Source organism: Vespa crabro, chromosome 9 (assembly GCF_910589235.1).
Source record: "Vespa crabro chromosome 9, iyVesCrab1.2, whole genome shotgun sequence".
In the NCBI taxonomy this organism is placed as follows: Eukaryota; Metazoa; Arthropoda; class Insecta; order Hymenoptera; family Vespidae; genus Vespa; species Vespa crabro.
In genome coordinates, this window is record NC_060963.1 from 6,599,089 (window position 1) to 6,623,695 (window position 24,607).

The 24,607-nt window shown below is 26.7% G+C and overlaps 1 protein-coding gene and 1 long non-coding RNA gene across 5 annotated transcripts; one reads left to right on the forward strand and one right to left on the reverse strand.

Moving 5' to 3' along the window:
- Positions 1-482: 482 nt before the first annotated feature.
- LOC124426532 lies at positions 483-1,207 on the forward strand. The gene is made up of 2 exons (XR_006942762.1): positions 483-792; positions 894-1,207. It is a non-coding gene; the product is annotated as an uncharacterized LOC124426532 (long non-coding RNA).
- A 4,779-nt stretch (positions 1,208-5,986) lies between these two features.
- LOC124426531 (acyl-CoA Delta-9 desaturase-like) lies at positions 5,987-23,317 on the reverse strand. Of its 4 annotated transcripts, none has more exons than XM_046968296.1 (7): positions 23,038-23,317; positions 15,519-15,688; positions 9,170-9,438; positions 8,815-8,945; positions 8,001-8,206; positions 7,745-7,927; positions 5,987-7,568 (listed from the first exon to the last, which is right to left on the reverse strand). In XM_046968296.1, the coding sequence occupies exons 3-7, from the start codon at positions 9,423-9,425 to the stop codon at positions 7,211-7,213; spliced, it is 1,134 nt and encodes a 377-aa protein (XP_046824252.1). In that variant the 5' UTR covers positions 9,426-9,438; positions 15,519-15,688; positions 23,038-23,317; the 3' UTR covers positions 5,987-7,210. The 4 variants fall into 4 exon arrangements, with proteins under 4 accessions (XP_046824252.1, XP_046824253.1, XP_046824250.1 ...); XM_046968297.1 differs by lacking the exons at positions 15,519-15,688; positions 23,038-23,317 and adding exons at positions 14,425-14,457; positions 14,660-14,704; XM_046968294.1 differs by lacking the exons at positions 15,519-15,688; positions 23,038-23,317 and adding exons at positions 14,425-14,566; positions 14,660-14,704.
- Positions 23,318-24,607: the final 1,290 nt, after the last annotated feature.

Genomic DNA, 24,607 nt, shown 5'->3' on the forward strand with positions numbered 1-24,607 from the left:
TTCCTTTTTTGCATATTTATATAGCAGTTTATAATGATTTTTATTTTCAATAAAAAAAATTGAAAATAAAAATCATATTTATCATAATAAAATCATAATAAAAAGTAGCTATTATGCTACTTTTTATACAAGAAAATAGGCATCAAATTAATTGACGATATTAATTGATTATTTCGTTATATGGTTGTCTTCATTCTTTTTTCCATTTATAAAGAAAATTCAGCGCTAAAACTTTGTCACGAGATATATAGGAATTTTGAAATATATGATTGAAATTGAAACTATACTACGTTTATAATGCAAACAATGTAACATAAAAAAAAATCGAGTATCGATTGCTATTTTACAAATTCCGTCGCAGTTATTTTCTTTCCTTTTTATAATTATTCTTCAGAGATATTACCAAAAAAAAAAAAAAGATGAAAAATATTTATCAGAGTTATTTAATATCATTGAATTTAATATCTTTGAATATCCTCGGGAATCATATCGCAATCGTCCTAACTATAAATGGTATTATCGTGCGCGTGCTCGCGTATTGATTTGCGATAAATTTGCAGTTCTTGTCATATCTCGTTCGAGTTGCTCGCTTATGAATCATTTCGGGAAAGACTGTTTTGAGATCGTAGACCCAACCAAGTTTTGCGAAACTGTTGATCACTGTCCTCGTGAAGTTCACTCTCTAATTACCCAACTTTGCAGCTTTGTAATCCCACGGAATGTGATACTTGATGATAATTGTGCCAACCCTCACCAAATGCTGCTATATCTGTCGGTTGAAGAAATAGAAAAGTAAAAAGAAAATAATGATAAGTATTATTTTTTTAAGTATCTTTCTACGCAATACGATAATTTCATACGATATATTACTGAAATTCAAATGATCAAACTAGGATTGCAACAGAAAAGAAAATATGTACATACCCCTCATACGATTTTATACCCCAAATATGAGCAAGAGAATCCACTACCTAAGAAATGTTAAAGGATGTAGTATAATATATCTAGTAAACGTGATATACCAAGCGAACATCAGATGTTCTTCCTAAAAGAGGCATAGTATCCACGTGGGAATGAAACAGAAGAATGGCATAAAAATGATACAAAATCTATAAAAATTAAAACAAGAATATATATCAATGTCCTAGTAAAAATAAAAAGATTCGAAGATATTTGATGATTAATACCTATCTTCATTGCCAAACGATCACTGGATTTTTTTTAACATCACTTATATCAATCGTAGTACAGCAATCCTTTAGTAGTACAGCAAAAGTATAAGCAATCGTTTTTCGTAGAAATTATTAGGAACATTTCTTATTATTTATTATATTCGTCAATACATGAAAAAGGTAATGGAGTGTCGCATAGCGAAACATGTAAATGGAAAAAAGTCGAAATTAAATGACTTACGGAATAATGACGTGTATAATTTCGATTTTAACTTGCCTAATTTTGGCGAGCTCGTTTAGTTAATTGTTGACTTTTCCTGAAAGAGATCTTGTTGAGATTTTTCCAGAAAAAAAGTTGTCGAAGTTTCAATCAAGTTTTTTGCCATGAAGATGAATAATCTAAAAAAAAATTATATCATAACTTATCAAGATTTTTAAACCATGAAATGAAATGTTTTACGATATAATAGTGATATTATAAATTTATGAACAAATCTAATTGGTTAAAGGATTAGTCGATTTTGAAGATATTAAAATACTTAAAATATTGAAATAAGAAAATATCTGAGAACAAAAAGATAAAGGACTTTCACCAATAGTACATAATTATATAAAATAAAAATTGAGATTAGTGACAATTTATATATGTAATTAAAGAGCCTAAGAGCTTAAAGAGCCTAAGGTACGTTCATTTTAACGAGCTAAACAAGGTTATCCTACTTTTATATATTGATATGGATACTTTATCAATGTCTAAGTGTTTCACATCTAATTATTTTAATGATCTGTACAAAAATATCCTACTGTGGTAGTAGTCGTTAAATATTTTTTTATGACGGATAAATACAACTTTCATTGTCAAGCTATTTTAACATTAATTTATAAGTGCTTTAATGACTTCGCCATTCGCGTATCCTTTTTTTTCATCATATGTTCTTTTTCATCTCATTTAAAGATGTACACATCGGTTTTTTAATCGTTTCTTCACATTTATTTCCTAACAGATCCGAGTAAATGTCCGTTATGTTCGTATATCTTCGCCAACAAATTTACAATTGCTTTATATATAAGTAATTTTATATACTTATATTGTATATTACATATACGTGAGTAAATTTTTTTAAATTGACAGATTAAATATCTCAAGAAAAATATCTTTTTAAAAAGAAAGTTAGAAAAATTTGTTTATTCAATTTCTATTTTCTGCGATAATTAACACTGTTTAGACAAAAAACTTAAAAGTAGGTAGAAATATATTAGATTGTTCGGAAAGTTCGTGACGATTTTGAAGGAAAATTGAAACGTAGCATATTTACATTTTGGTATACATTTATTAAATTATATAGGTGCCATTCTGTTCCACAATCTTTCTCCATTTTTCAGGCAACTTGAAAATTCTGTCCTTCCAAAACTTCTCAGGTTTTACTGCGAAAAACTTTTCGTTATTTCTGGACGTTTTTGTTCAATTACTATCTTTAAATCGTTTAATTGAAGAAATATTTTTCTGAATTTATCGTCTCGTTGTTTGGTAAAAGCTCATAATGTAGGATTTCTTTGCAATCGCACTACACACAAAGCATGACCTTTTTCAGATGAAGATCAGCTTTAGGTGTTGCTAGAGATGGTTCATTCTTTAAACTTGACAAACCAGCTGTATACTTAGCAAACCACTTCGGCACAGTTCTTTCCGCACAGTACCTTCGCCAAAATTGACGCATATTTTGTTTGGTGCTTATATGACATTTTTGGCTTTTCGGTAAAAGAAAAGCATTAAATGCCTATAATGCACTTTGTTTGCTTCTATATATAAAGGCGTATAAAACTAAGAAAAATTAATTTAAATTAAATTAATTTTAATCTTCGAAGGAGTCACCATCAATTTCTATATTTTTACACTACTAAAATTTACGATGAGAAGGATTATTGTCAAATAATAATGAAAGATTTTAATCGGACTTATTTAATATCATTGCATTCTAAGGAATCACATCACAATTGTCTTAACCCCAAACAGCATTATTACCCGTGTCCACGTATTCATTTTTGATAATTTGATACTTTGTACCATTTCCCGTTTGAGCTGCTCTCTTCTGAATCATTTCGGGAGAGAAGGTCTTGAGATCATAGGCCAAGTTTCGCAAAACCATCGATCACTACAATCGATACATATATATATATGTTATACATATAATATACATATTCGAAAAATAATATGAAAATTCAAATGATGCACTTTATAAATTATTTTAAAAAATTATTTTAAAATATATCATTTACAATAAATAATCATTAAGAATTATAATTGAAATTGTTCGTTTCAATTTCGAAATCATGATATAATCATACAAAGGAACATCAAGTTTTTAACGAATATTCAATCAATCACGATAGTTTTAAATTACCTTACTTCGTTTTATTCATCTCATTTTTATATCAGTTTGAATAGAAATCGACTATTTAATCCAATTTAAGAATTCTATTAAATTTGAAAAATAGAATATAATGTTCTTAATTTAATCTTTAGTTTTATAAAAATAATAACCATCTAATATTTTGCGATCGTAAATGATGTTAGTAATTCAATTTCATAATTGTTTTCGCGATTATAAATTTACAACTTGATATAATACTATAAATAAGTTTGAAATCCTTTTAGTGAAGGGCAATTTAATTTCTCTTGGTAATTTGGTAACTATTTACAATTTATTTGAATTTGAAAAGAAAGATAATTTTAATCAATTATATTTATTACGATATGAAGCGTTAAAATTATTTCAAAACAACCATTGTATAACATTAGCAGGAAAATAATTAAGAATCATCCAATAATCTTAACGCTACGAAAAATATTATCAGACTTTAAAAAAAATTCCATTACGTATATACAAATTTTTCAATAGGTTTAGCTCCACTGTTTTATCATTAATACGTTCCAATTTAAGATTTATCAAATTTTATACGAATCAAATAAGTATATTGTATGAAGCATTCCGATTTGTCGTTGTTTTTTTTTTTTTTTAATCGAAATTTGTTCAACTAGTACAATAGCATTTGTTGATTTACGTGATCGATAATAAAATTGGTTTTAATAGAAATTTTTAGGTCTCTTCGTTGTTCGACACAAGCATGAGAATGTCTTATCGTATCAAAAGCAATCTCTAAATGCTATTTTAAATGATAAGGACGAAGATAGAAACAAAGATTTCACTTATTAACAGACTAAAACAAACTGGTGTGGGTTTTTCATTAACAATAAACTTTGCACATCAAGCAATAATTGTGATATAATTATTTCATTTAATCAATTACATAGTAGTTTAATCAGATTATCATTCTCAGTAACTATGCCTGTGATCTCAAGAAGAATCAAAAACAGAATGAATGATTTCTTTTGTTCTCGGCATTTTTGTTGCCTCTTATTTTAATTGGTTTCTATGTGTGTGTTTGGTGGTACCAAGGCGTGTTAGTTATGTGTTTTACCAGAGATGGCATAATAGTCGTAACAAAATCGTCACACTTCATAAATAATACTGCATTATTTATGAAATGTTATTAATGCAGTGTTAATCTATCGGTATATTCTTTCCCCTATTTGCATTCATTGTTATTACACTGTTACAATTTCTTCTGCCAACTATTGGTCAACTCGCCAATTTATAATCCATCGATATTGCATTCGTCCAAGTTGGTAAATTGAAATTTTTCGTTTAAATTTATTTTTCAATTTTCCTTACAAAATCTAACTTATAATACGGCCTCTTTTTCTATATTATTATTCGACTATCCAAAAATTTTTCTACTAAATTTTAGAAATATTTTATCTAATTATTGATTTCCTAATCGATATCTTAATAAAATTAGACATTTGAACGAACTATATAGTTTAATTTTACAAAACTCCGATACCTTTTTTTTACATTAATCGAATGTTTCAAACGTACAGATATTTAAATATTTACATTTTTTATTTCGAATAGTCTATAAATATACTAATATTACTTAATCTCTAGCGTTTTTGTTTATTATAAGATAGGAATAACGTGCTGCAATATTGCGAAATTGGCATCTTATAGTATCATGTTTACTTGTAAAATATTCTCTCGTGTGCTATTACTATCAATTTCTTTCGATAGGCAATCATGTCTACTTTATATTGTCGCTTCCATTAGAATTCTCTTTTAGCTTATGAACCTATGATTTATATCCTCTCTTTTCTCAATCCAAGTTCAAATTAAACAGTACTAATAATTATATTGATAATAATTCAACGTATAAAATAATGAGTCATGAACATAATTCTGACTTTATTTGAACTTCGATCACAAACATGATCGTTTTTATCTTTTTTATTAAATCAATGTTAAACAACACTCATTGTCTTAATTTTTTGTTGTTGTTTTTTTTTTATGTTTACTCGATTATCTGTTATAACGTTTGTGAAATATCTGAAAGTCATTCCTATGGAAATAAAAAAAAATGTGCATGTAAATATATTTCTAACGCATGTTCGAATAATATAATTCAATACAAATGAGAAAATTATGATGATATTTTTTCTCAATTTAAAAATGTTATTTGCTGAATCAAATTCGTTCAGCATTTAGATATATAAGTATTATTAAACTTAACGTAGATAGAACATTGTTGTCGTCTAGAATAATATAAATATTCGCAAGGAACGTTTAGCTATTTTTCAGATTATTTACCGTTAGAAAATTACTGAAATGTCAAATAGAAAATATTAATATATCAGATAGGAATATCGAAAATAAGGCAGTTTTATATTTAAATAACATATAAATATTGCATAGATATGTATGTGAATAAAGTAATTTATTTGAAAGTATATATCAATCATTATTAGAAGACATTTGTTACATATAACATGCTCCATTTTAATAAACATATAAAAGAAATAAAATAAACACATTCTGTTTATAACAGCTGCTTCGACTTATCATAATTACGCTGTTTTTTCTAGAAACTTCAATAACTTTAGTATAATTCTATAGCACAACAAGTAGCATATTATAAATAATGTATTCATATCGCATAACGGTACCCTGTTACTATACTTATAAAGCAAATTGCTATCTGATAAAAATTTTATATTCCATGAATATGCAACAATCCTATGCATATTAGTTTTAATTAAATACCGAAACTTAAGTTAATCAACAGTATTTGTATACATATAAATAAATGCTTTAAGGCAAAAGATTGATATCAGATTATCAATGAATTGCTAAAATTTTCTTCGAGAAGAACGATCATCAATAAGTCCGATGTATGTACAGTAGTCCCGTATAATATGAGGAATATTTTTTGTGTTATTCGAATAAATTTTTTTATCCAAAAAGAGAATTAAATTCAATTCAAATTCTCCAAAGATAATGCGTTCGGAAGACAATATGGAAATTGAAATAACATATTTTATAAATATTTACAACAACCGCGTATATCATTCATGTATCTCAGAAAACTTCGAAGAACAAAGGAAGAAGAACAAAAAATTCTCTTTCGGAAAGTTAGATCGATTTAAAGAAAATTGTTTTTTTTTCCTACTCGAATAAACATTTGGTTAATTTTTCCAGGTAAAAAGTCATTCAACTAAATTCCTATCAAAAATATCATCTATGGAATCATGGGAGAATTACAATCTAGCAATATGTGATTTGTGCAAATTAGAAAGTAAATGTACGTAAATTAAAAATAGTTCTACTATCATCATTGCTACGTATTCCAGATTTTTAATTAATGATTTTAACTCACTATTACATTATCCTTTACCCTTTATTCGATATATTAAAAAATTCAACACTAAAGCTATGATACGTAATATATATGGTACTCAAAAATAAGTGATCGAAAAGGAAACAAAAAAGTAACTGTACTAGTACGCAAACTAGTATAACATTAATAAATACGACAATCGACCACTCTTTTACAAGTTTTTTTTTTTTTTTCTATTTTCATGCCGTTTTCTTTTTTTTTGGTAATTATTCTTCGGCGACATTTCCAAACAATAATGACTGATTTTAATCAGATTTTTGTAATATCCTTGCGCATTGAATGTCCTCAGAAATCATATCACGATCATCCCAACCCCAAACATTATTACTGTGCGTGTGTTCGTGTTGACCTTCGGTAATTTCGTATTTTGAGCCATCTCCCGTTCGAATTGCTCGTTTCTGTATTATTTCAATAGGCACAGTCTTGAGATCGTAGGCCCAACCAAGTTTCGCGAAACCGTCGATGATGGCCGTCGTAAAGTTCATTTTATAGTTGCCTAACTCTGCGGCTTTGTAATCCCATGGAAAGACATGATGGTAATTATGCCAACCTTCACCGAACGCAGCTATACCGACTGAATAACTGTCGGTTGGTGAGATAGAACTTCAAGAAGAAAATAATGATAAAAATTATTCTTTAAGAGATTATATATGCCTACAATGCTAATCCATTGTAATAATGGTTCATTTTTCTCATTAATACAATAATTTTCATTGATTATATTACCAAATCCAAATGGTCCAACTGATTTCAGAAAAGAAAAGAAAATTTTTACATACCTGTCATATGGTTTCATACCCCATATATGAGCAGCAGAATTTACGAGCCACGTAAGATTCAAGGATAAGGTATATCTGAAAAGAGTGAGGTACCAAGCATACGTCAATTTCTCTCCCCAGAAATGCCATGGTATCCACGTGGGAATGATGAAACAGAAGAGTGGCATAAGAATGATATAAAGTCTAGAAAAATTAAAACAAAAAAATGCATCAATGTCGAAATAAAAACGACAAAAATTTAATGATTAATATTTACCTTCGTTGCCAAACAACTACTGGATCTTTCTCAATGTCGCTCATATCGATCGTAGCACCTTTTTTAATAACGTCAGGATGCTTTTTTAGCATCAGCCAGCCAATGTGCGAAAAGAAAAAGCCTCTCTGAGAATTATGCGGATCGGCATCGGTGTCAGTGAATTTATGATGGACTCTATGATCTCTCACCCATTCGTAAATGTGATTCTGTAATATTAACAATTTTTTTCACTTAACTATCTTTTAACAACACATTTGAACGTTTACGCATTTATCATTCTGTATCAATTTACATGCTATAAATGATAATTTAGTTAAATTTTATTTAAACAAATTTTTCATTATATAATCCACTAAAATAATTGATGTTAATAAAATATTTTATTACTTTGATAATTATTCTTTGTTTCTTTTTTTATTTAATATTGTTCTATAATTAGTACTATTCAGATTGTTCGTAATCCTGATCGTATAGAAAAATTGTATTTCATAAAATTCCAGTTCCCGAATTTTTTCACAATTCAGTTCCGTCACTCGGTATTTTTTATTTTTCCGCAATCCTCGTTAATTGATATTTTTACTTTACATTTTGAAATCCGGAATTAAATATATAGAAGTATAAAAATATATTTTTTCAAACGTTAACTGCCCCCCCTCAATCTGCTTATTGCAAGAATGTACTAGATGAAACGATTAAATGATTAAAAGATTAAACAATTATTAACGATTAAATGTTTTTCACGGGATCAGAATTAAATGGGCGAACCTTTTGTTATTACATCCTATATTTGTATGTGCAAGTATAAAGTACTTACTTGGAAGGCTATCGTTTGACAAATCATTAGAATTACTCTCATAGGCCATTTCGCTTTATAGGACTTATGAGCCCATAATCTATGAGCACCGGCTGTTACACCGAAGCCTGCTACGAAACCTGTAAAAAACGCTGAAAAAGAAAGAATTATCAAAATAATTAAAAATGTTTATTATTTTTTAATATATTTTATGTCTTTGATATTCGATAATAAATAAAAATCATAATGAATTTGTAATGTCTTATAGGACAGTAGAGTAAGAATTCATTATTATATCATCATGAGATTGATAATAACGATCGTTTGAATAGCAAAGCTAATCTAAGTAAAGAAAAATTGAAATTAAACGACTTACTGTATATGATCGTGATCAATTTTGCACCGGTAAAGCACATATAGAACCCGTAAAGAGCACTGATATGAAGATAAATAAAAGCTATCACATTTCTCCATACAATTTTCCATTTATACTTTGACTTCGATCTTAGCGATTTCTGTGTCTCCAATTTCGGCGTGCTTGTTTTTTCTTTTGTTGACTTTTCCTGAATAAGATTCTGCTGGGACGCTTCCAAGAATAAAGATGCCGAAGTTCCGAACAAGTTTGGTGCCATAATGACGGACGATCTGAAAAATTATAAATTTATTAATATCTTTAAACTGCATTAGAACGTTTTTTGATATAATTTGATATAATTTTGATATAATATTTGATATAATACGATATAATATTAATTTTATAAATTTTTAAACGAATATCATTCATTATAGGATTAGTCGATTTTTATATTAAAATACTAAAGGAAAAAAGGAAAATATCTCTAAGTACGGAAAAGAAAGGCATCTTGTTAAAAAGAAAAAAAAAAGGAACTTAATGATCTATAAACGAAATTAGAACCATTAACGATCAATTAAAATACATTAACGTCTTAGAGTTTTAAGATCCGTTTATTTAAACAAACTGTACATAGAAATCCCACTCTCAAATAACATCAACAGTTAAACGCATATTTTTTAAGACATGTGAAAGCAATTTTCATTGTCAGGAAGACCTAATATTAACACGTGAATGCTTTCGATGGCTTCGCTATTCCTCTCTCTATTTATGATAATTCGTTATTACTCGTTTGACTTAAAGATTTCCTTGTCGACTTTCGAATCGTCGTGCATTTCTCTCCTAACAGATCTTTATTTATGAAAAACTTCGAAGTAAGAATGTTATTTCGAAATGTAGAATGTTAATGGTCCTATTTTTAAAAATAAAAAATCGATTTCGAATAAGAATCCGTTACGTTTCTATTTATATATGTTCCCTACAGATTTACATACGTTTTATATAGATGTAAATTATTTTTACGCAACAGTCTAATAGTACAAATAATAAAGAACCATTTTATTTCAAGAAAAATCAACAAACTGTTTCGTGATCGATGTGATAATATTTTTTAATAATATTGGGTTAAGGAAACGAACGTACTCAACAAAAAAAAATTACTATGTATGCGTATATTTATATTGCACCACGCATGTGTGTGTGTGTGTGTGTGTGTATACATATATATGTATATGTACGTTTCGACAATATCATACTCCATTAAATAAAGACAGTTTATGTTAAGTTTGAACAATTTTGTATAGCTACATAGAAAAACAAAAAGAAAAGATTCTAACCCTTCGCTCGGTATATATAAAGATGACGAATCATTTGTTTTTTTTTCGAGCTTACGCAAGAATGGAATATACTTTTAACTTCGGTAATCTCACGTCTACCATTTTTTCTATTGGAAATCCTTCACCATATATATCGTCGATATGAACGCATTTTTTCACATAGTTATGTCATTTTCATATATCATTTTCCACGCGTATTAAAGTTCTATTACGGCGAAATAATGGATAGTTCTAACCAAGCCAACGTACAAGTTACTCCACGAATATCTTTCTTCATCGTTAATGATTTATTCGCGGATAATCAGAAACTCATAATCCTAACGATTGACATTGCTTCAACACGAATTTATTTTTGCTAAAAAAACTTATTTCGAAAAGAAGGTGCTCGTAACGATGCACAAATGAAAGAACAAAGAAAGATAGTAGATTTTTCCAATAAATGCAAATAAGATTACGTATGTTTTTTAATTGCTGTAAAAAGAATTTTTAATACATCTGGATTATAAATGTATACATGTCGATTGGCTCAATTTATATACATGAATGTATATATGCCAATCATCTCGATTTAGATACATAAATGTATAAAATTTACTTAATCCTTTGACATTAAAAAAAAAAAACAAATAAAAAAATAAGAGAAAAAAAAAAAGAGAGAGCATAACCAGAGCATCTTGAATATTTTCAACAAAATAGAGTCAACACACGAGTGAAATAATTGAATAATTTAATAATGCACTGTACGGCGTCTATCGGAGACCGTTCCTGACGTCTCGGAGATGTCAAAGTTTACAATGGCACATGAAATAAATGACGTCTCCAAGATGTTATTGTATATTAAATTGCTTAATTAAATTTAAACTAAATTTATAATCATTTAAATAAATTCGAACTTATCAAATAAAAATAAGAATATCGTTGTCGAAAGATTGATTTTTGAGCTTATTTATCAATATTAAATGATATTATTATTCATTGAAATATTTTTGAAAGAACCGAAAAGAATATGTTAATAATGGGAATAGTAAATAAAGATGGAATAATGATTTCTATATAGGGACTTATAAATATATTTAGAAAAAGGAAAAGATAGATGTTGTTTGCGTGACAAGATAGAAGTTGAGTAACGTGATCTTGTTCACTCTGTGTTAGTAGTAAAAGTGCTTCGATTGACGTATAAACCAACGGTATATCGATGGAGGATGGAGAAAAAAGAAAGCGAGCTGAAGGAATAGATAGAGAGGGACAAGATTATGATAGTGGTAAAAGAGTAGAGCGAGAAAGGAAGAAGGAAGTAAAAGAAGTGAAGTTTCGAGAGATGCAAACGGGTTCTCCAGAAAGGAGGCCAATGGCGCTGTTGAGGTCATTGCCAATCACCGACCGGTTACTACATGGTATCTTACATCGAAGCTACTCCATCACAAATATACCAACACTTTCTTACTGGTCGTATTTTTATTGTAATTTATGTTATTTTTATTGTTGAATCATAGACAAGTCTATTTATTGGAATTAGGTTAATCGAAAGTAGACCTATATATAGATATATCTCTTTTTTTATGTAGATATATAGATCTATCCTTTTTTTTTTTCAAACTTTTTAATGGAGAAATCGAATTGGAAATTCCAATTTAACAACGCATTGCTATTATATCTTATTAACGATGTTCATTTTAACCAAAATTTTAATCGTAAAAATTCGAGATCTGTAAAGCATATTGATAAGGAGGTCATACGTTAAAGAAGTATTGAGACGAACGGGATGTTTCTTCGGAAAGTGGACGCATGCAATGAGTAACGATTCAAAGAGCGTGGGTACAGATGAAAGTGACCTAATTGTCGATCTCCTTGTAAGGAACTTCACATGGTAGTTGGCATGCAATCCAAGTCCAAAAAAAAGGTCAGACTTTTATTTTTAATAATATTATTCATATTTTCTAATCGAAATAATACGATTATTTTTTTATGTTTGATAAACGGCATTTTCGATTTTCATTATATCGGAGTTAATGAATCACATTATGATGCCGTCTAAAATACTCGACTTTGTAAATTCGCAACAATTTCTCATACTTCTCAAACGTGTTCTTTCGCGATCATTGCACAATTCTATGGTGCAAGTGCAATTACTCGAAATTGGAAACGCACACATACCCAAATGTATGTATATATATCTGTACGTGTGTGCATATAGTCATATATATTTACGTACCACGTAACTCATTTAGCGAAGTATGTCTTTTAACGATTTCATCTAAACATCGAATAGCAGCTGATGGATAGTAAAGGCTTTTTTCGACGATCATATGAGTCATCGTCATCTTCGGAACGTGAAAAAAAATGCATAGGAACGTTTTGAAAATTGATACCACAATTCGAAAAGATTAATCATTAATGAATTTCCTTTCGTTATTACATTTCTACTATTGAAATAATCTCTGCTATTAAATAATTAATGCTTTCGAAAACGAAAACTTATATGAATTTTAAAGTTAAGTTGATAAAGTTCATTAAATTCAAAGAATGATTTTCAATGACATTTTTCGGCATAGAAAAAAACATTAACATTCTTTATGAATATGTTTAAAGCAAAATTTTGCGATTCTTTCGAGTATTTAATTTCACTCCAATAAACAGAATCGTACAAGTAAGAAAGTATGTCGAGCGGAAGGATTATCTGGCGTATGAAGGCACCGAACGAGAAAACCATCGGGAAAGATTCTTGAAAGAGTACGGTCTTTCTGATTTCTTTCTTAAATCCGATAGTTCGATATTTGTATATAAATAACGAAACCGTACAATCTATTTAAGAATTATTATTAGAGAAAAATAATTCACTTCTTTTAACGGATATATAAATTAAAAGATAAAATAATGTTTTATGTTAAAAACTAAAAAATTAATTAATATTAAAATAATTATAGTTAAAAAATTATTAAAAAAATATACTTCGAGTGACCTACTTTTGGAATAAAACTCGCTTCTAATACAATTAATGATTCTAAATTGTATGTTATATTTCTAAATACTTTAATATTTGTAAAACAACTTCATACGACTTGTATTACACTAAGTTATTCCATTTTTTTTTTATTTTCAATGTTATCTTTCATCGATTAATTTTTTCATTATATTATTCACTATTGTACGCTTTCGAAAATAACATATGTGTTGCTATTGTAAATAATGTATATTTATGCTATAATATTCCTTGTTTGATAAGATAATTGTATATTTTATATGATAATTGTAATCAACTTCACTTAAACATAAACGAAAATAATATGATAAGAAATTATTATTTTGGATCCTGCAATATTTAAAGACAAAAAATTAATTTAAGTCGGAAAATATTTTCCTAAATAAATTTTTTTAATATTTAATTTTTTATTAAAAAAAAATTTTTTTTTCCTTCAGAAACTTCTAAGTGCAAAACGTATTTATTTTTATTGACATATATTTCGATTCGTTTTAACTTAACGTACAAGATAAAAAAAAATGATTAAAAATATGATATATGTTTTGATGTAAATAATGCTAAATAATTATTTATGAAAATGACGAGAACGACGAAAATAATAAGAACGTATAAAGTTACACCATTTAACAGTGTAATACACATTTATACGAATGGAAAAAAGGAAAAATGAAAAGAGGTAAAGGACATCCATATATAAATTTCTACAGCTATAAAAACAATATGATTAATATTAACAAACGAAAACTTATTGTGTAAATGTGAATTAGATATGCCTGTTATTTCGATAAATACAATTGTCTAAAAAAATTGTAATTCTACGTAAGTATATACATTTTCGTGTTAATCAATAATTATGAAAATATTTGAACGAATCACGTCCTCGGAATAGCCACTTGTTAATGATACAAATGAATAGGTTAAATAAAAAATATAATAAACTAAATATATGATGAAACACTTACAAAGAAATATCGATGATACAAGTATCAAGTCCTCTTGAAATTTCCGGGTAAGAAATACGAAATTGACAAATTATTATCTTTAATATAAAAACTCGAATTTTTAAATAATAAACTTGCGAAAATAAGCTTCTTTAATAATAATCTGAAATAATCACGAACGATTGGAGATAAAGAAAAAAAAAAACGAATGAAAAAGCAAAAGAGAAGATACCCAACGAGACCGACTGGTACGTACCAATGGCAAATACCAAATGATCTAAGTTAAAGGTGAGCTTGCTACAAAATGCCGACGTGCAAGAAAGTACGTCCTACTTATTGGTATTGGCCACTGGATTAAACCACTACCACTATAACGACTACGAAGTTTATGGGTGGAAGAGTGAAAGATTATTCACCATTTCTTTTTCTTGAATCAAATAATATAAAGGAGAAAAAAAAATAAAAGATCCAGAAACGAGTTAAAAGAACATTCACGTAAAAAAAAGAAGATTGGAGTTTAAATTAATCATTATATAAACATTTATAATAATGAAAAACTTATCATCATAAATTTATTATTGGATAAATTTTATTACTTTTTATCAGAGATATATTGGTTTATTAGATTTTTGTTAAATACGAACAATATTGATGCGTATTAGTAATTTTTGATGGAATAAAAGTCAGAGTATAGAAAATCAAAATCTGAAAAAAATAAAAGTACATTTGCATGCAAACAATTTATATTAACATATGACTTACATTATGATAACTAATTACTTATATTTATTATATGTATTAAGAAACAATTTTTTTTAATAATAAGAGAATCTTTCCAAAACATAGTAACATTAATATTTTTCTCGAACTCCATTGGGTTTTTTTTGCATCTACTTATATTATATACACACACACAATTATACGTAAATATGAAAATAAAATAGTAATAACATAACAAAGCTACGAAAAATCTTGTTATTATGTAATAATAGATAAACGTGCGAGCCTAAAAATTACTGAATATTGAACGATAATGATTAATTTATATCTAATTAAATTTACTCTTTCGCATAGTTATTCAAAAACTTTTGATTTTGTATAAAATCTATACCTACCCTGACTTCGCTAAATTCGGCTGTACTTATGATATCAAAAGAGCCTCTCCCTTTGATTCAGAAGTGAGCAGCTCGAAGGAAAGATGACATGAAATACCAAGTTATCGAAGATCAACACGAGCACACGCACAATGATGTTGTTTGGAGGTGGAACAATCGTGATATTTTTCCTGAAGACATTCAAGACGCAAGGATTTTAAATAAGTCTAATTAAAATTTATCTTGTTTGGCTATCTCACCGAAAAATAATCGCAAATTATATGAATACTCAGAATATTAGACTACACTCAAGCGTGAATTAATCGAATACTTTACAGAAAACTGGTTATGTTTTATCATGATTGGAACGTATAATTAACCGATAACAGAATGTAAAATTTGATACTTCGTCTTTTATGTAAATTATTGGTTATATATATATCGTATGTTAACGTTATGAATATATATAAAAAGTCATTAGTTGAATAAAGCAACCATATGTTAATAAATGACTGTATTAAACCTTGTTAAAAAATACTTTGATAACAATTTTTGCACATACATTGATAACTATTGAAAACATTTATACACACCTCAAAATAATTTCAAAATGCGCTACACCCCAGGCACTTTAAACAGTTCTCATTTACATAGAATGAATAATTTTGACTCCAAAAAAATACTGTATATTCTTTGAAGTTTTGAAAATAATAATCAGTAGATTTGAACACATATTTTTAATTTTGTCATTATAAAAACAAAATTCATGGATCATGCAATGCACGAATAATTTTAATTGAATTCAAAGTTGGTCTAGAGTGTTCTACTTTATTATAGAGGCAATAAACATTGAAAAAAAAAAAATAATAAAACCAAATTTTTTAAATGTTACAATTATTCAGTCGAAGAAAATAATAATTTTCCATTAATTAATTCCAATAATTTTCCATACAGTATTATGTATCTATGAAGCAAAGTTTACGAAAGAAGTTATTTTTAATATTCATAACAATAATGTACGATTTAAATAGAGTTCATACATTATGGAAGAAAGAGCCTTTTAATGACAATTCAAATACAATATAAATGATGTACATTTTGAAATGGAACAATAATAAACACAAATATCGTCGTTAATAACAAGAATTAAATTTTTGTTAAAACTTTTTAATGAAACATTAGTCTGTGTTTATATAATATTTATTTCTTATTTTTACGTAAAACAGTTTCTTTTTTCTTTCGTTAAACAGTTTGGAAGAAAAAACCTAAAGAAATAATCTGCATAAACGAAATCAGTTCCCAAAAGATATAGTTTCCATTTAAAAATATAAATAAAATATAATATCTATCTTGTTATAACGACAATTGTTATAACGATATGAAAATAGAAAAAATTAAACAGAATATAGAAAATATGCAAGAGTTTATAGAACGATAATTTTAATATTTCTGTATAAAAAAAATATTCTAACAATAGTATCCGTAATAAAAAAATCTAAATAGATTACTATATACTTTAAGTAATTCATTATCATATATAATGCGTATATTTACGTAAATTTTTTAATTATGCTAATAAAGCCATAAAGCTTTGTCTTTATTTCTATAAAAGTTTTACAATAAAAGGAAGTCTCACGGGTTTTGTAATGATCAAAATGTTATTACCTGATGTATATTGAGTGTACAAATAAATAAGTTAATTAAATTAAAATTAAATCAATTTATTATTTACATGAATTATTTATTTTGTGTATGTGTATAATAAATACTGAATTAATAAACATTTTGTTGCAAAATAGGATACCACGTTTAACATGAATAATACGATATAAGATATAATGCTAACACAATAATGTTAAGTAATTCATTATCATATATAATGCGTATATTTACGTAAATTTTTTAATTATGCTAATAAAGCCATAAATAAATAAGTACAAATAAATAAGTTAATTAAATTAAAATTAAATCAATTTATTATTTACATGAATTATTTATTTTGTGTATGTGTATGTGTATAATAAATACTGAATTAATAAACATTTTGTTGCAAAATAGGATACCACGTTTAACATGAATAATACGATATAAGATATAATGCTAACACGATGATGTTCATTCTCTGATCATATATTTCAATTTTTCATTTTACTCGTGAAGGTTTCTAATAAGGACAAAGTAATAAATGGTAAGAATATGTCGTGAAAAAAAAAGAAAGAAGAAGAAAAGAAAAAAAGAATATCTCAAGATTTACTTTTAAAACCTGGCCAACTCTCCAATGAGAAAGGTAATATGCGATAAATATAGTCAAGAAAAGTCACTTGGATGTGTCGAAATATAGGAGACCCTACCTTCCTTTTATCTTATTCATTTTTAGTTGTCACACGTATCTGTCTTGTCAAATATTTGTTATACGTAAACTTCTTGGATAGGACAATATTGAATTTTTGTCAGTTCGAGTTAGACTTAGTATAATTTCTTCAAGGTTTTTATTCTCCTTTTACTGGTAATTCTCTTCCTTTTTTTTATAATAAAAAATAGAGGTATGTAAATCGAAAAACTAATCATGATCGAACTGAAATTATGTTTCCATTTCAAGAAATTTCGGTCCAAGGAATGGAATATTAAAAAGACATATTTTTTCGTTTTCATTTTTAACATTTTTTGCTCCATTTAAATGTATTAAAATTATCCTGAAATATTTGTCTATTCTTAACGCAACATACGCGTAATTTCTAAGATATAATCAACAGAACAATTTACGAAATTTTTCCTTTCTGATAAGAATCATTAAAGTTCGTTTCTTTTATATAAATTCTAGGTTTGACATTTTTCTTAAGAATTGTTATAGAATTCTAATCATTTGCATATCTGTTAGTAAATATAGAGCATAAAAGAAAAAAAGAAGGAAAGAAAGAAAGCAAAGATTATCACCTAAGAGTATGTTGAAACATTTAAAATCTGTCAAAAGTTAAAACGTATATATTTTACAACGCAATTTATTGAATTTAATTATACAGCGAGTTGACCGAATTATATTATAAATTAGAATACAATAAAATCTTTTTTCTTCAACTTTAATTAAATCATCCATGAAGTCATAGTTTGGTTGTATAAGATTGTAATAGCTTTATGATCTTATATGTTACATTTAATTCTTTTCTATCTCTCTCTTTCTCTCTCTCTCTCCCTCTCTCTCTCCCTCCCTCTCTCACTCTCTCTCTCTCTCTCTCTCTCTCTCTCTCTCTCTCTATTTTTTTCCTTTCTGTATCTTTTAATATTATAATTACTAATTAAAATATGAAAAAAGACTGATGCTTTGAATAAGATTAAAAATATTGATAGGAAATCATGAAAGGAGAATAAATCCCTTGAAAATCTCTCTTTGAATAAGAATATTTTGAAAATTGTAAAAATATTTGAAATATCTGTTAGTAGAAATCGAATAATTAACAAGGAATTTGAAAAAATGTAAAGATTAAAGGAGAAAAAGGATGAAGGATTACAAAAAATATGCTTATTAAGTGTCACATAATAAAAGAATGATTATACTATTCGAAGTTTACGAAATGAAGTTGAAGAGTTTCGATATCTTGAGGCGAATAAGGTTATTAAACGGTACCGGATAGTATAGGAAATGTTTTTTTCACCTGTCAGGACTTACTTGTGACCCGGTATCATCGAGATATAAACAAATTTGAATAAAAAGATGCTCTACTTTTGAAAATACTTGTACAGCATCTACATTAACACTTCTCTATTACTATAGCTATAGCCATAAATGTCCCGTTACTTGAAATTATTCTCGGTCGCACAATAGTTGATTTATGTTCAATCAATTATTGTCTAGAAATCTGAATTCTTTGAATTAAAGATTTGAGGTCAATATTTCATTTATATTTATATATATGTATTTATATATATATATATATATATATATATATATATATAAACTCATGAATGAAAATTAAAATAATAAAAGAAGATTTGATTACTGTCAACAAAACAACTTTAGTAAACATAATTTAATTTCAATATGAATAATTTAAATATATTTCCAAAAAGAGAATATTGAAACTTTCTCAAATTTTTATGTTGTTTTTATGAAGATTTTATAATTAGAAAAAAAAACGACAGAAAAAGAAATAAATTAGAGAGACATAATATCATTGTAATAAATAAAATAAAATATTCATTAACCGCTAAAATATGAATAAAAATAAAAATACATTAATATTATGTCATACGTATATGCTATTACATGATTTCAGATGATATTTTAAAATCTTTTGTTAAATAACTAATAATTTTTAATTTGTTTGAAACTAATTATAATCAGGTCGTGCTGTCTACCATGTACTATTCGTTTTTATGGCAATGGAGAAGAGTTATTTGTTGTGTTACCACATGTGCCCGAGTGTTTGCTTTTTTCCTTTGATAACATTTATTGTTGACAACAAAAATTTAAAAAAACAAATTCGATAACAAATAATGACTTTTACAAGATACATGTAACTAATGATCGGATCTACATCGATACTATTGATGATATTCAATCAATTTCAAGAATATACCAAAGTATATGTAAGTATGTAATACCAAATTATATATATTTATGTAATACCAAAGTATTCAAAGCATCGATATGTATTGAAATTTTAGATACTTGATACCAAATTTCAATAGTGATACTTGAATCGATATCAAATCGAAAACTGCACGTTTGATAACTTATTTTCATTGATGTATCGATAAATAAACAAATAAAGAGAAGCTGTAAACTAAATTCTAAAAAACAAAAGACAAATAATAAAAAATGAAGTCACTTGCATTTAAATTTTTATAGAAGTATCAAATGGTTACAAATACTTTCACAGAAGTATCAAACGGGTATCAATACTTTTTATCAATATTTTTTATCAATATTTTATCAATATTTATCGTATACCTACGATTTAGGTATTATTTGATACGGTATTATTTGATACGGTATTATTATTTGTGGGCTAATATCGATAATATTAATTTGTTATTGAATATAATCGCTATAAGGAACGTTAAGAAAAAATTTTTCATTATTGGTTTGTTGGAAAAATATGGATATATATTGATATTCGATATTTACTCGACGAAAGAATTCGTATTTCATTTTGTTTCGCATGTATGGAATTATACAAAAGATAGTCTGTATTTATTAATGTCATTATAATAAATACATTACGAAACATTACGAAAGATCAAAATGAAGGATACAATCTTTATTATTCAGCTTACTGGTAAATGTTTTTTTTTCATTCAAATTTGAATTTCTTTCTAGACAATCGAATTTATTTTCTATATCTTTTATTATTCCTTCGAGATTATTTTACATAAATAAATATCAATGAGTATATATATTAAAAGAGTTCGTAACTAACGATGTATTTTTCTTTCTCTATCTCATAACAAATAAAAAAATAAGCAACTAATTAATAATATTTTACCATTACGATTATTTATACGACGATACTTTGTCGTAACATGAGAACAAAGAGAATTATCTGTGAATGATGAAAAATGAAAATGAATAAAATATTATTCTATATTAATAAATGCAGTGTGATAATTCGAATAGTAATTTCTTTCGATTTGAAAGAAAATACATGACTTTGAATAAAATGAGTAGATCAATGTTTGCTAGATGAAATTAATTCAAAAAGAAAATATTTATAAGAGAATATAGTCATATTATTAATTTTTGTGCAACTTTATCCAATTGTTGCATATTTTGATCCATGTAAGTTTCATTTATCAATCAATTATACGTAGCCCCTCTTTATCTATGCTACGACGAAGTATCACTTGATTGTTCGTAATGATACGTATCCTCGCAAAATACCTCCCAACTCTTTCTGTTATTCTAACGTTGCAAATAGGTCTTTATAATACAGACAAGTTGGATAATGATACTGTTTCTCGCAAACGTTTATACGTTTTAACCAAAACCACTACCTATATATTTGCTGGGTATTATTGAAGAACTCTTTAATATCATTATTATAATGAATATCCGTATATTATCCATTTGAGAAAAAAAAACTTTAGAAATTTTTAAGAAAATTATTAATCGATTTTCAACTGATACTATTATATGAGAAAACTATACCGAAAGGAATTACAACCTTTCAAGAACAAATCTTACGGAGTTCTCTGCAATTGCTAAATATGTAGCTGGATATTATTCATATACTCATGATATCTAGAAATAGCTTAACGCGATGGTTTAGCGCTGTAGTTTAGCTCTTAGAAGGGACAGAATATTCTACGCAATAACAATGATCACCAAATTAATGTGCGTGGGAAAATGGTTTCCTACCGGGCACAAGTGACAACGTATGTAACTTTACCATTTCAATGAAAAAGGTTTCATTTTTAATAAGATTATTAATGGATAACCACAAAAAATCATTTTTTTTACACATTTAAAACCAATTATCTCAAAACCAGAATCAGAAATCTCATTTAAAATATAATTTAATTCTTTACTTTTTGAATTAACTAATTTATTTAATTTAACTAATTTAATTCTTTAATTTTTGTTTTAATACATTTTATGGTTTTTTTTTTTTTTTTTTTTTTTTTTTTTTTTTTTTTTTTTTTTAAGGAACAGATTATTCCCTAAAAATTTGTAGAAATGTATAAAGTAATCGTGATTTCAAAGCATTTACGATGGATGTTTGTAGGAAATTTTTTTCTTTAGAAATAAATTATCCTATAAAATCTTAAAGTTCGGGCAAAACCCATCATGGGACCATTATCTATATACTAAAAACAATTGTTCATGATATTGTAAATGGTAAATTAATTGTGTATTACAATGTGTCGAATGTATCAATAATTATTTTGAGATGACTATCACAAAATGACTTTATCATAATCTTTAAATTAAAAAAAAAAATGTTTATATCAATTTCGAAAATCAATATTTTTTAGACACAATACTTTTCAGGACTATAGCACTTTTCTCAAAATTCCGGGAAATCATTCATGAAAACATAATAAAAAATATGTTTGATAATTTGTAAACAAAAAATTTTAATTTTCTTGAAAATATTGCGTTTAAAAATAAAGTAAAGAAAGAAAATATAATTTTGAAAAACAATTTTTACAAAAAGAGAAAATTTTTTTAAAAAAAGAAAAAGAAGAAACGAAAACAGTCATTATGTTTTCACTTTTTATTTTTCCTTGAATGTATTCTTAAATACATTCAAATATTTGAATATATTAAAATAATTTGAGAATTGTAAACAGGAAAATTTATAACGTAAATTTACTAGACGGTAAATAGCCTTATTTCTGTACACACGTGAAAAAAAGAGAAAGAGAAAGAGAAAGAAAAAGAGAGAGAGAAAGAAAAAGAGAGAGAGAGAGAGAGAGAGAGAGAGATAAAAGAAAATGATTAATTAATTAGATAATAGGTCTTAATTGTTTTTTATATTTAAATTTCGCATAATTAGTATTATAATGATTTTTGCAGGAAATCTACATGCAATATACGCACCAAAATGTCGACGAAATGTTTTTCGTCGATGTGAGAGAACACTCCCGATCGTTTTGCGAAGAATCATGAATGAAATCGTCGTTCGTTTCTTCTTTCTTTCCTATATCGTTCAAATAACTCCAAAAAAATCTTCGTGACAATGTTTTAAAGGCTGACACTTCGACGAAATTCAATTGTTATTTCGAATAATAAAGTAATATCTTTTTTTTTTCAGAATTACTTAGGTTTGTTACCTATCCGTTTTACTTTCTATCTCTTTCTATCTTTCTAGAACTCAAACGATTGATCCGAAACGCCGTTAACGCCATACACGGCCTTCTTGAGAATTAAATTTCTCGCTAATACGACGTTCCAGGATAAGAGAAAATCAATAATAATGATGGAGTTTTAAAATTATAAGTTATATGGTGCTGTTTGCATTGTTAAAAATCTTGTTAAGAATGGGGACAAAAAAAATGGAATTGATTAAAATCTCCTACATTACGTTTGTTACTAAGCGATTTTTTTTATTCAGTATTGATAATTTACCGACAGAGATAAATCGTGATACAAAACATTTATCTCGAATAATTTCTGATGTTTAATTATTTTTATCATTGATTAATAAATCTAATCGATAATCTTATCTGTAGATAAAAATGTATTAAATCGTTCGATATCATTTAATTTATTAACAATCCGATATAATTTTAATGGTAATTAATCAATTATTCACGGCGCGTTTACGATTAATTTTGTCAATAATTCTAAATAATACATTGTTAATAACCTTTAAGTCATTGAATTTATTTGATTATAAAATACAGAACTTATGATTACAAAACAATATCATTGATAGCCATAATCATTCTTTGGAGTCACTTATTCATTTCATTTATCATTTCTCATTAATTCACTTCATTTATCATTATTGACAAAAGAAAAAAAATATATAAAAATAAACATTTCTTAAGACAATAAGAAATTCAATTATTAATTATTAATCCAATAAATGATTAAATAATTAATAATGGAATAAATGATTAATAATGGAATATTCCAATTGCGCAATCGTTAATCTTTTATTGAATGAAACATTATTCAGCATACCATATAAATTTTCAATCAATAAGCATGACTCAAGAGATATCGAACCATTTCTATTTGATATCTTTCAACGAAAATCGTGCAAGATTATTATTTTAATTGATGTACGTCAAATCAAAAATTCTGAACGATTGTTAAGAGCCAACTCAGCACATGTTCCTTGTACTCTTTAACAATGGTATAGGTAAGAAGTACTGTCGGAAAAATCATGTATAAAAAAAAAAGAAAAAAAAAGAATAAAACGATTTTACTTATTTAACGTAAAACTTTGTGCTTCAGTAAAGAATTCGATTTTGAATCGATTGTGCACGAAAATAAAAATTGTTGGTTTATCTTAATAGAAAAGACAATAATTTCGAAAATTCGAACGCTCACGAAATAAATAATAATATTATGTTTCCTTTCACTCGGAACGTCGTTAGGCGACATAGATAATTTTACTTTTACCACTTTTGTACCTCATGTCCCATGGGATTATTATTAA

Excerpts from the sequence above, each read along its gene's own strand:
- LOC124426531 (XM_046968295.1), bottom strand. The coding sequence starts at position 9,425 with ATGGCACCAAACTTGTTCGGAACTTCGGCATCTTTATTCTTGGAAGCG. Across the intron at positions 8,946-9,169 it reads ATTGATCACGATCATATACA|CGTTTTTTACAGGTTTCGTA; the intron begins GTAAGTCGTTTA and ends TTTCTTTTTCAG. Across the intron at positions 7,569-7,744 it reads GGTATGAAACCATATGACAG|TTCTATCTCACCAACCGACA; the intron begins GTATGTAAAAAT and ends TTCTTCTTGAAG.